The sequence below is a fragment of the Polyergus mexicanus genome, unplaced genomic scaffold (assembly GCF_030449975.1).
Source record: "Polyergus mexicanus isolate NDT 795.1 unplaced genomic scaffold, iyPolMexi1.0 SCAF_26, whole genome shotgun sequence".
Classification (NCBI taxonomy): Eukaryota; Metazoa; Arthropoda; class Insecta; order Hymenoptera; family Formicidae; genus Polyergus; species Polyergus mexicanus.
This window is the reverse complement of record NW_027223346.1, coordinates 2,945,956-2,958,063: the sequence shown is the minus strand read 5'-3', so window position 1 is coordinate 2,958,063 and position 12,108 is coordinate 2,945,956. Positions and strand designations below refer to the sequence as shown.

The following is a 12,108-nucleotide window of genomic DNA, read 5'->3' as shown; positions in this document are numbered from 1 at the left end:
GATAATTGTACAAAATTATGTACAACGCATTATAAGATTTTTATATCAGAAAATATACATTTAGATTTACTAAATTAAACGAATAGCAAAAATACATTAATATAAAGCTTTTGCTCTATATTTATATGAGCTAAAATATTATAAAAAAGCATTATATGTATACAAAAAAACAATATTAGTTTACAATTAGTATTACAGTTTTTGTTCAGATTGGTACCTATAATATGTGATAAGATAATTTGATACTCAATATAGGTAGATTTATAGGTACAATTATAGGTATTCGATATAGGTACATATGTGATCCATATTATTTTACACATTATAAAGCAGTATTAGATATCTTATCTTAAATAAATGCTTATATACATGGTTATGTACTTATAGAGAAGTGGTTTTAAAAGACGTGGATACTAGGAATGTTTTCTTCTTTTGAACTAGTTCGTTTATAACTTTATGTATTCTACAAAATTTTGTATTATATATGTATATAATATATCCAAATATATTATATTATTTCCATCACCTCTCTCTAAGTATATACATGTATATATATAACTGATTTCATTAAATATTTTGCATATTATGTTCTATAAATATTTTTCCAAAGAAATTATTTTTTGTAAAAAATAGAAAAAGCGTAAGAATGTTATTTACATGATAATCAATTATTATCACAGTTGTATCACTATGAAATACTCCTTCAATAATATCCTAGTAGTCAATTCATTCAGGGAGAATGATAGTTCGCAAAGAATCTTCGGGAAAAGTTTCTATTTCCGCGATGGTACCGAAGTTGAAGGAGACTGCTATTCCACCATCGAGAACTAAACCTGCATCGAAACACTGTGATCTTACAGTGATCTTTTTACAAAAACCGCGAGGATATATACGCTTTGAAAAAGACATTGTATCAGTTACAATCATATCTCTTATAGAATAACACAGTGTAGAATCCTCTGTAAATAAATATAGATATATAAATTTTTTGAATAAAATCTATATATATATATATATATATATATATATATCTTCTTTTGTGTCACGGTACATGTACTAACCTGCATCAAATCGTAAATTGCTATTGAAAGTTGAACAGATTGTCTCAATTTCATCATTGGTAAATTGTCGTTTACTATCTATGAGGTTCAATATTTCTCTCACAGTTTGTTGGCTAAGACTGTTTATAGATTTATACCAAGATGTTGATCCTGTACCAGTGCTTACGCACAAACCAGAGCCCTTTACTTTTTGATACTTTTGCTCTTCATCTAACTTTATGAACAAGGAACTCGTTCGTGCCGATAACGTTTCGCCCATAAACACCTAGCAACGAAAACAAACCCTGGGATAGGTATAAAAGAGTAAGTCGCATTATTCGACTATTAATATATATTGAGGAACATAAATTATCTCACTTCATTAAGTGCCAACCAAGGTAGACGCCTTTCTCTCGGTAATTCGTCAAGGTTATCTTCAAATTTTTTATTTACATAAACCCTATAAATAATAAGCACAAATAATACTTAAAGCTGGTACTGTGCTAAAAAATAAAGACACAATATAACATACAAATCCAAAAAAAAAAAAGAAAGAAAAAAAGTCAACTATTGCTAATAAAGTTTGCGAGGGAAAGTTTGTCAGGGAAATGCATAATAATTTAATTAAAACATTAATATGTATATTAATATGTGACATGCCTTTCACCACCTGCAACGCGTCCCTTTTCGTGCATATGAAAAGGAGCTTTCCATATTTCTTCTCCCTTCAGAGTAGTCCGAATTCTTCTTCGCATAAGTATATTGTAATGTCCCGCTCTTAGCATTTCAAAAATCTCTCTTATATTTTTTGTATATTTCATCGGTAACAGAAGATAACCCTCCGACTTCTCGGGATTTGAATTAATGCCCATTACAGGTTTTTTATTGTCAAATATTAAATTTGAAGCCAAAAGAAATGTTCCATCACCGCCGACTGGCAAAATTAAATCCGCCCATGTAAAATACGATTGATCTATAGTTGTTCTGAAAATATATGATACACATTTATTTTGCAGTAAACATTTCTATTCCAATTTGAAACAAAAAAGCAGTTTATTTTAATCGGTTTATTTAATTTATTTAAACCTAACCAGAGATTTAAAACTTCATTTTTCTAGATTTGATATATTTTTAAATATATATATATATATATATATTTAAAAATCTATCAAACACGCGCACACACACACACACACACACACACACACACACACACACACACACACACACACACACACACACACACACACACACACACACACACACACATATATATATATATAGAGAGAGAGAGAGAGAGATTTCAAGCTTCATTTTCCTAGATTTGATAGATTTTTACTATATATTTTTTAGATTAAAGATTTATGCTTACCTATCTACTACCTTACATTCTATATTCATTTTCTGCAAGATTTGAATTACTTGATCTGTCACAGCTTTGGTGGCAAAATGACTAGCAAGCATAGTGTCATAATCGGAGCCTCTTTCTATTAGTTTTAATTTCAGCTGAGTTTCGTTGAGCTCGGGTTCCCGTAATCTTTCAAAATGGTACCTTGATAGTTTTGCCACAATAAGTATCTTTTTAGGCACAAAACTTGATTCATTTCGGAAGGAAATATATAGACCTTTTTGTGCATGAATAGAATGAGATTGTAAATACTGCAGTGTTCCTAGAAAAATATTATGTAAGATATTAATCTTTAAAGCAATTTGTCTTTGATTATATTTAAAAGTTAAAGTATCTATGAAAAAGAATCAAGCAGATACAGAATATTTTTGAAATATGTGGCTTTACTAGTATATTTTATTATTTAATGAAATCATTTGAAGTCTATAATTCAAAAAGAATATATAGATATTTATATGACATTTTTGATTAATAAAATTTATTTGATTAGAAAGGCAAAGAAGAACAGTAAAATTTAGCCATACAGAAATATTTTATATATTATATTTTATGATTTTTAATATAATTAATCGATGCAATTGCTTCTGTTTTATCTAAAAGATTCATTTATAAAAAAAAATAAACACTTTAATATTCAAATATATTAAATTGAAATAATATATATATATATATATATATCATATATAATAAACTTAAATGTATTTTATATTAAAATTGCATTAATTCGAAATTATACATTATTCAGAAAGATTATGCCATATGTATTATCAGGATATCATAAGTTTGCAGATTAGCACATTGGCATAACATGTAATGACATCTACTGTTTCAATCATATTTTCTTGCTTGAAATGAGAAAGATGCCTAAACAACGGTTTTCTTCACTTTCTAGTCCTTTTTTATTTGATAAATTTATTATTAGATTCTTTTTCAAGATACAATTGTAAATAATAGTAATACACAAACATGATATAGGATATTCCTAAAATCGCAGATAGAAAGAGAATTAAATTAAATCATCGGCGAACAATTGTTTAGATCTCATAATCGAGAATTGTCATACTAACTGGCAGTTTTACGAAGATGATTGAAAATCGTCATCGCATGATGATTGAGATATTCTAATGCGTAATATCGAACTGTTGAGAACGACAAATCACTCCGAAAGTTTTATAAAACTTCTAGATATTTAATTGGCTTACGCTGACCCGAATTGACCTGAACACTCAATTAACACTTTTCATGCTCAATATCTTGTCGCTAGCGACAATCCAGTCACGTGACTTTTTTATCGCTCAAAACGAGCGATGAGCGACGCATGAAAAGGTACCTTTAGGCCGATATTACATTTGTCGTACGACAAACTTTTTAAGCGCATTGATTAGCTAATTTCTAGAGACTCAAGAAAGTTTTTATTTTGCAACCAATCAATATGCTTAAAAAGTTTGTCGTACGACAAATGTAATATCGGCCTGATGCATAAGGAAATTGACCAATCAAATTCCTTATGCTTATGATTATGCGTTTATGCAAAAGTGTGTGCTCTCCGCTTAAAGCCCGTATCAGACTACGCATTGAAAATTGAGGATTGAAGATTAAAGATTGGAATTTGACTAATCAGAACAAAAGAAACTAAAATTTCTATGTCCTGATTGGTCAAATTTCAATCTTGAATCTTCAATCTCAATCTTCAATGTGTAGTCTAATACGGATTTAAGACGATCTTAAATATGAAGCAATTAAAGAGCAATTGTTTTATATTGGATATACTTGCAGTAGACTACGGAAAATATATTTTTCCAAGAAAATTATTGTTTTTTTTTTGCTAATATATCATAAAAAAATTAATTATACAAGTGGAGCGATCGCGAATATTATAATAGAGCAAGTGAGGTGCAATTATTCTACCAAAAAATTAATAAGAAATGTTGATTAAACTCTGAGATATAGTTATAAACAATAGAGCTGTTATATTATATTTGAATATTCTCGCCGCTGGCTTCTGAGCTATATAGTTCCGATAGGTGGCGACGGCGTCGCTTGGAAAATGATTAATTTGCTAATTTTCGATAAAAAATGCAATAAATCATGAAAATAATGATAGAGCAATATGGAGCAATTAAGAAGAAATCGTTTCATGCTGGATATAGTTGCAAAGGAGCAATCGTTTGAGCTATTAATTATTAAAAAATATGAACTTCCAGCGCCAACTTATTTCCGGTACTCAGGAGCCTTAATAATTAGGATATTAATACTTATCGTATTACGATATCCACTGGATAACTCCTGGATGTCTGTAGGATATCTGTCTTATTCTATTATATTGGATGTCCTTTGGATTTCCAGAGGACATATATACACGTGCAATAATTGTTAACATTAATTTTGTTTAATATTAATAATTAGATTTGATACGCACATTTTCATATAGCCAAATATGAGCCGAATGTTACTGAGTCTTACCGGAATGAGCTGATGTCAAACGAGTGCCCTTCTCGCCCTGAAAATCAGACTCCCTTTTCCCCAAATAGCACAGCTTATGCTCGGTCTATGTTTTTCATATGTCTATATGATAACGATTATGTACAATATCTTATCAATAACATATCAAACAATAGGTTTGTTCACGTTGCTTGAAATTCCCAAAAATTTTTGTACTGAAAACGAGATAAATATATCCTGATGCTGAAGATGCTGAGTGCAAGAAGTTCAAGCAACGCAAACAAATCTAATTTTCTACCTCTTTGTGAGAGACGAAGATAACATTAAATTTTTATTACACACGGAACATCATTCAAGTCTTTATTACTTTAATGGATAATTAATTTTATTCTCTCATTATATAAATGAATCGAGCTTTTAATTATCACTTTACTGCAAAAATCATGTATTATTAATGCATTTTGTGCAACTACTATATATATATATATATATATTACATATACATACCTTTATATTACTGAGCTAGCACTAGCGATCGACGAGATTAATCGTGTAACTGGATGAACCTCATAACAAAATAACAAGAAGTCTCTTATGTCACGAATTTATATATTTATGTCTGTAATAATTTATTGATATGAAATTAAATATTATATAAAGATAAAATTAGATAAGATCGATTAAAACGAAACAAGCAAATAAATTTTCATATCCGCTTTTTAATTTTATAAGATATAAATAAAAAATTCGAAGTATAAACTAGTATATAATAATAAAATTATATATAATATACATGATATTAATATTAAAAATTAGAAAAGTGATATGATGTCCAATAAAATTTTCGTAAAGTCCAAATCAGTACAAAAATATGCCTACAAAGAAAGCATGTATAATAGCATTTCAGTAAACAATTCTATAACTTCAATAACTTCATAAAAGTATTGCAATATATATATATATATATATATTGCAATACTTTTATGAAGTTATTGAAGCTTGTATATTTGGACTTAGGTGTCAGGAAATCTTCACTGTTTATTCAAAATTTATTATAGTTGCCAAAAGAGAGAAAAAAGAAGTCGCACTATACCAGATACACGCTTCTCTTACACTTTATTAATTCATTTGCAATACATTAATTAAGTCTGTTTAAATAGCATCGAGGTTACCTAACGTATGCCTTCGTGTATACTATAGACAATCATCTAGCTTAAATCTCTCTTTCTCTCTCTCATTTTCACTCGCATACATACAACCTCATTTGCCTTTCTCTCTTCCTTTCATTCTCGTTCTCTTTTTCTCCTTCCATGTATTTCCTTCCTCTTTATCCGCTCCATAATAATCGATATCAGTTATTATTACTATTACCATTGTCTCTCTGATTTTATCATTATATACTCTATATATATGTATGTATATATATATATATATATGTGTGTGTATATATACATGTATATATATATCGTAAGATCGACGTTTAAAAATTAAAATTCGTATAAAAAGCGTCGTTATATGTACTAACAATGTAACTGTACTATTTAAATAATAATCAAATTTTAAAAAATTATTATTTTTGTTGTGTATGTCGGTTTGTCGTGTGAGATGTCTAAACGTATCGGCTACTGTATGACGATGCGAGGCGCGGTACGGCGTGTCTCTTTTGTAAGAACAATCGGTAAGATCGATAAAATGCCTCATATATAATCTGCATTCCTCATTTTTTACATCGATATATGTATATACACGAACTCTCTCTCTGATTACGATCGGTCTTATCCCTATTATAAAGGGTAATAAACATTTTTATTACTATTTCTACATAGACTGAAATTACGTGACCGTGCAGAATCCTTACTACATGTTTGAAATCTGACAAATGAAAGAAACGACAATAAAAAAGAGAAAAGTACTAGAACAGAATTTTTTTGCTATTATTTCCGCAAATTATTAATGCTGAATATCACGATGGATCTCGAAATCCGGCATAATATGTAACATTAATAATATGGATATGGATGATCATATTGACAATTTGTAAGTTCCTAAAATCATAAGATCCTTTAAAATCTTTCATCGTTTTATGAGACTACATACGATAAACAAATTTTTATAGACAAAACGAAAAAACTATTTCCCGACATTAGGACGTAACAAAAAATTCGTAGTCATCGCGCAATCCCGTCAGTGATCTTACCGTATGTTCATTTCTCAATTACGACGATGAGACGTCGTTTGTTTCAGTCGCACCCTGAACGATGTCAATTAACTTTTACTTCGTGGTCTCTCTCTTTCGCCGTTCATTTATACTTTAATTAATACTTTTACACACTACGAATGTTTTTTTTTTCTTTTTCTTTTAAACAGTATTCATTTAGCACGTCACACTACGGTTAAACTCTCCCTTCCCTCCCATTCTCTCTTATTATTTATTTACCAGCTATTCGCTATTACGAGCAATAATGTACATCAATTACATACAAAACAAGATACAGTGTGAATGTTTTCGTTACATCGTAGACACCGTCTCGCGTAAAATGGTCATACTTACAAAGGTACAATGGTTGATTATAATCGAAGAAATTCTCACTAATATCTGACACATCTATCGTTCGCAGCGTAATATATCTCTTCATCTTTATTCTATAGTGGCGCTTCGAAGATATTTCGCTTTGAAAGATGTTTGACGCCAATCGTCGCCCTTAGAAAACTCCGCACAAACGGGAGAGAATAAGTGCGTAAGATTTAATTGGACTTGGCGCAGTCAAAATTGCGATAATTCTTATTATAATAATACTACGCATCGCGTGGCGAATATAGATCTAGTTTCTCAATGACAATCAAAACACAATCACATTCATTACTCTCGAAGAAATTCATTTTCTTGAAGGCGTTCATCATTGTAATGCACTTTTTATTGCGTTACACATCCGAAGAATTTTTCACACTGATCGTATTTTCGGGGATTCGCCAACTAATTTAACAATTGAATAATAATTTTCGGTAATATCATCCCTGAACGCCTAATTTTGTGTCTGTGTATGTGTGCTGATCCGCATTTACGACATTCACCACTTTACGACACTCGAATGAAAAATGGGAAGCCAAAAAGGACGTTGCAACTTTCCCACATGGGTAACGAATAATATTTCCATGTGCCAAATGAAATGGTATCTCCCCCAAATCTACTTAATAAATACTTGTTAACGCAATATTAATGTGATGCGAATCTCTTCAACGGCAGTGGAAGATTTCGTATTTGCTCATATATATCTTATTCGAAACGAAATCTTCTTTGTATTACATAAAATTAAGCAAACGGAAAATTCTAAACAGACTTATTTTTCTACAAATGACAATAACATTTCTGATAAATCGTTCACATACAGAGTACGCAAGGCTCAACACATGTATCATTTCGATTAATAATCGTTGACTACATTAAAATATAAATCGTTGAACACACGCACTTTTTTCACACTAAAATGATAATTACAATTGTAATAGACAATTTTGTCTACTAATTTGACAGATCTGCGAATCAATATAACATTTATAGAGTAGATACTATGTTCTTGTTTTAAAATACTGATGCGCGAAAATATAAAATATTTTCTCCCTCTTTGTCATTACAAGTTTCGCTCTGCGTACTTCATGTTCTTTTTCATATATATATATACACTCCTAAATTGATAAAATCCGATGCCAAATGCAAAGAATATAAAAATCAAAATGGTTCTGCGAAACGGTGTTAAGATATTTTTTTAATCCAAATGTCGATTTCATGTCCTTTGTTCTGTCTATTTCTACAGCGAATAATACCCTTACCATGCTCATTTGTGGGCAAAGGTGATGTGCGAGTGTACGCATGTGTGTGTGACGTGTATAATATATGTATATATCTGTGTATACATATACACACTATATTCATATTTATATATTTATATATATATTTATATAACCTTTCTTTCTCTCTTTTTTCACATTTATTACTTTGCAAAATATTTCTTTTGCCAACGACGCGTCGGCATTTCAGCCTGTATAATACAATCGCAAATTACATTTTAGTCGCTTAGGCAAAATGTTCACTTGTTTATCGGTAAGTACAATGACCATTCGCATTGCTTCATCCCGATCGAGGATCGAAACGATGCGCATTTATTCAATTAATCACGTTTGTATCGAGAGAAATTCTCTCGTTTATCGCAGATTAAGATCTCGACCAAAGAATGCGAAGCTTCTCGCACTTTCCCTTACCAGGATTTGTTAAACCGGAGCCGAATGTCCGATCGGCTAAGAATGTCTCACATATAATACTTTACAATGAATAAGTTTGACGAAACTGCGCCATTGTGGTGCTAACAGGAAAATAAAATACGGGGACATACTCGTGTCAGAATGCATACAGCGAAGAATGAATAATACGCGATAGGCGAGTGTATCCAGCATTCGTAGCGATTATTATTACAATGAAAAATTCGATCGGCCGCTAGAACGAGGCCGACTAATAAAGCAGTTCGGAAGTAGAGGGGATCAGTCTCTTTCGATGACGACGACAACGACTGTCGGTTTATCGCGCGATGATGCGGTGCATATCCTAGTAGTAGAAGTGGGCAAAGCTGTTGCAAGTATTGCGCGAACGTACCGAGCCTCAGCTATGCGTTTGCGGATGCAGGGGCGGCGCGCCGGTGATCTCGGTCCAGCGCATTTCGAAGAAACTGCGCATCCCATGGCCGGCCTTGCCCACAGGACTGTCGTCCTCGTTGAATACCTCGCAGTTGATGAACATCTGCCTGACATCGGCGCAAAACTCATCGCGAGACTTGTACCTGCATCGAGAAGCACTCGTTGTGAAAAACTTCAGCCTTCCATGCCGACCAAGGTTGACGATGATCGGTTAGGGTTTTTTTTTTTTTTTTTTTTTTTTTTTGCGATCGATCTGTGTGTATTAGCTCTACTAAGTCTGTCTTAAAGACCGGGATGTGATTTTGAGAGGAAAGGCAGTTAAAGATAGTACTTTCAATTAATTAATCGCTGGCGCGTGTGTTGGACAACTTACGCAGAGTCCTGCAATTTCTTCTTAATCGTACTGAGATCCATGGGGGTTTTTATGATTTTCTTGTAGGTCGGGAATTGTTTGGTGTTCACCGGCAGGAGGAACGGCCAGGCCTCGTCCTGCTGCTCCAACTGTTCGAGGAGTATCTTACAAGGCGCCAGCTCTCGTTGTTGCTTCTTCGTGAGCGTCCGATTGTTACCCTCCTTCCGTGGCGAAGCGGTAGGAGTCGCCGGTTCCGACGAACTGACGTCCTCTACGTGCGTGTTCGATGCCGTTGACGGCGTTGGACTGCGGCGCAAAACAACAGAGAAATTATTTGCACGATTAACTTCCGTTCTGCAGGAGGTTTCCCGTCATAAAGCCTCTGGACGAATGCGCAAGGACGAATCGCATATCGATTCAATCGTGTGTCCGGCTGAGACGGGTACGTTGCTCCCGATGAGATATTTGCGTTCTCTCTTTGACTCTCTGTCTCTCGTTCGTTCTCTATTACTTTTTTTCGTTTTATTTTTTGCCCACTTTTGCCCTCTCTCGTTTTTTTTTCCGATTCGTCATACACGATCTGAAGGCGGCTCTACTGTTATACGACGAATTTTTCTGAGAAAATACCCATCCCCCCACAGTCGGCGATCGCAAGTACACTAGGCAACAACGATGTATTATGAATGTACAGGGTGTCCCGACAGAGAAATCTGAGAAAATAATATTGAAAAAATTCGAAACACCCACTGTTCGGAATTGGAAAAAGCTATTAAAGCGACATAATTGTTTCTAAATGAACAAACTACGATCTAACAGCTTCTCGTGGAACACCCTGCTGAAAGGTAAAGTTCCTCAAGACGACAAAAATTCTCGGCAGTATTGCGTCACGGAGCCGAGGATTAAGTCGGTAATCGCATGAATACAATGTATACAGATAGATCGTTCATTTTGTGAGATTGCTTTATTTAATCGGGAATAATATCGTTCGCTATTTGTGGTTCGTTGGATATTATTGAATCATTATCTCATCATGGCTTTTTTTTCTAATGTACTTCGCACGAAACGTCATTAAGTCAGTGACTTGACAATGTTTGTTTGTTTTTAACGTAATCACCTAGCTGGTGGATGATCAGAACTTTCACTTTCTCTGGTGCCTCCCCCTTTGGTATGACTCCTTCGACTACTATTTCTCTTCTTTGGTTGTTTACTGTGGCAATTAGAGCAATACCATTTTCCTCGTGGCATCTGCAAGCAGAGCACAATACAATGTGTTAAGATGTATACCTGTAGATACGCACGAATTGACTTTGTCGAATAATAAGATCTTTAAATATCTATAAAGATATATTTCGCCAGTTACTTACTTTCGGCATGACAGGATTATGGCAGTCAGTGTGATAAGCTCTGGGACAAAGTTCACATAAAACCAAATTTTTACCCGCTCTTTTCCCGCATACTAAACAATTGCGTTCACCCGTCGCTTTGTTCATACATTCGTGACAATACCTGAAGTAATAGTAGAAAAAATTTAAGTAAAACTTTCAATGTAAAATAAAATTGTAATTTATTACATTCTAAAGAATGTAATAAAACGTAAGATTGTCGTCACTCACCAGTCACCATCAGGAATGTTCTCCATTTTTGGACGGAAACAATAAGTATGATAGCCACGATCACAGCCATCACAGAGCAGCAGTTTATCTTCGTTGTCTCCACTATGACAAAACTGGCAATTCTGTAATTGAAATAAACTCCTCATTTAAAATGAAATAGAAGAATTAATTTCTCATGTGGCAGCTAGAATAGCATGAAGATTACAGCATTGTTTGTGTTAATCAGGTATTTTTTAATTCAAAAAGCATAACAACCAAGATCTATGCGGATAACTTATATATCTAATACACACAATGCAAAACATAATTATAAATAGTATTGCGTAAAAATATAATCATTATAAAAGCTCAATTAAACAAGTTTTATATATAGCAACATATTTAAAATAATAAATGCCAAATATTTTTTAGTTCTGACATTTTTCAATCTAGGTATGCTATATGCAATCACATAATAATTAATACAACTTAAATCGTGCCATAATAGGAATGTGAGCCATAGCAAATGAATGACGAATCATGAATAACAAAAATAGCAATAAGATTTTTCGGAATGTGCTAGATGAT

The 12,108-nt window shown here is 32.8% G+C and overlaps 2 protein-coding genes across 13 annotated transcripts in view; both read right to left on the bottom strand.

Moving 5' to 3' along the window:
• Positions 1 to 159: 159 nt before the first annotated feature.
• On the bottom strand, positions 160 to 3,704 carry LOC138943283 (NAD kinase 2, mitochondrial). Its single transcript, XM_070313980.1, has 6 exons — positions 3,516 to 3,704; positions 2,413 to 2,710; positions 1,701 to 2,024; positions 1,419 to 1,500; positions 1,062 to 1,326; positions 160 to 959 (listed from the first exon to the last, which is right to left on the bottom strand). Exons 1-6 carry the CDS (start codon positions 3,547 to 3,549, stop codon positions 727 to 729), a joined length of 1,236 nt encoding a protein of 411 aa, XP_070170081.1. The 5' UTR covers positions 3,550 to 3,704; the 3' UTR covers positions 160 to 726.
• A 2,247-nt stretch (positions 3,705 to 5,951) lies between these two features.
• Positions 5,952 to 12,108, bottom strand: part of LOC138943350 (bromodomain adjacent to zinc finger domain protein 2B) — a 157,309-nt gene continuing 151,152 nt past the window's right edge. For 8 of the 12 annotated variants that reach the window (XM_070314106.1, XM_070314108.1, XM_070314109.1 and 5 more), the window contains 5 exons: positions 11,542 to 11,663; positions 11,293 to 11,434; positions 11,043 to 11,173; positions 9,950 to 10,234; positions 5,952 to 9,719 (listed from right to left, as the gene is read on the bottom strand). In XM_070314106.1, coding sequence (XP_070170207.1) covers positions 9,542 to 9,719; positions 9,950 to 10,234; positions 11,043 to 11,173; positions 11,293 to 11,434; positions 11,542 to 11,663 — 858 coding nt within the window. In that variant the 3' untranslated portion in view covers positions 5,952 to 9,541. The remainder of the gene's footprint in view (positions 9,720 to 9,949; positions 10,235 to 11,042; positions 11,174 to 11,292; positions 11,435 to 11,541; positions 11,664 to 12,108) is intronic. The other 4 variants (XM_070314112.1, XM_070314113.1, XM_070314111.1 and 1 more) reach the window with 3 other exon arrangements.

Coding starts and splice junctions, on each gene's coding strand:
- LOC138943283 (XM_070313980.1), bottom strand. CDS start 3,549: ATGACGATTTTCAATCATCTTCGTAAAACTGCCA. Junction 2,711..3,515: donor TCATCTTCGTAAAACTGCCA/GTTAGTATGACA, acceptor ATATTTTTCTAG/GAACACTGCAGTATTTACAA. Junction 2,025..2,412: donor GAATGTAAGGTAGTAGATAG/GTAAGCATAAAT, acceptor ATATATTTTCAG/AACAACTATAGATCAATCGT.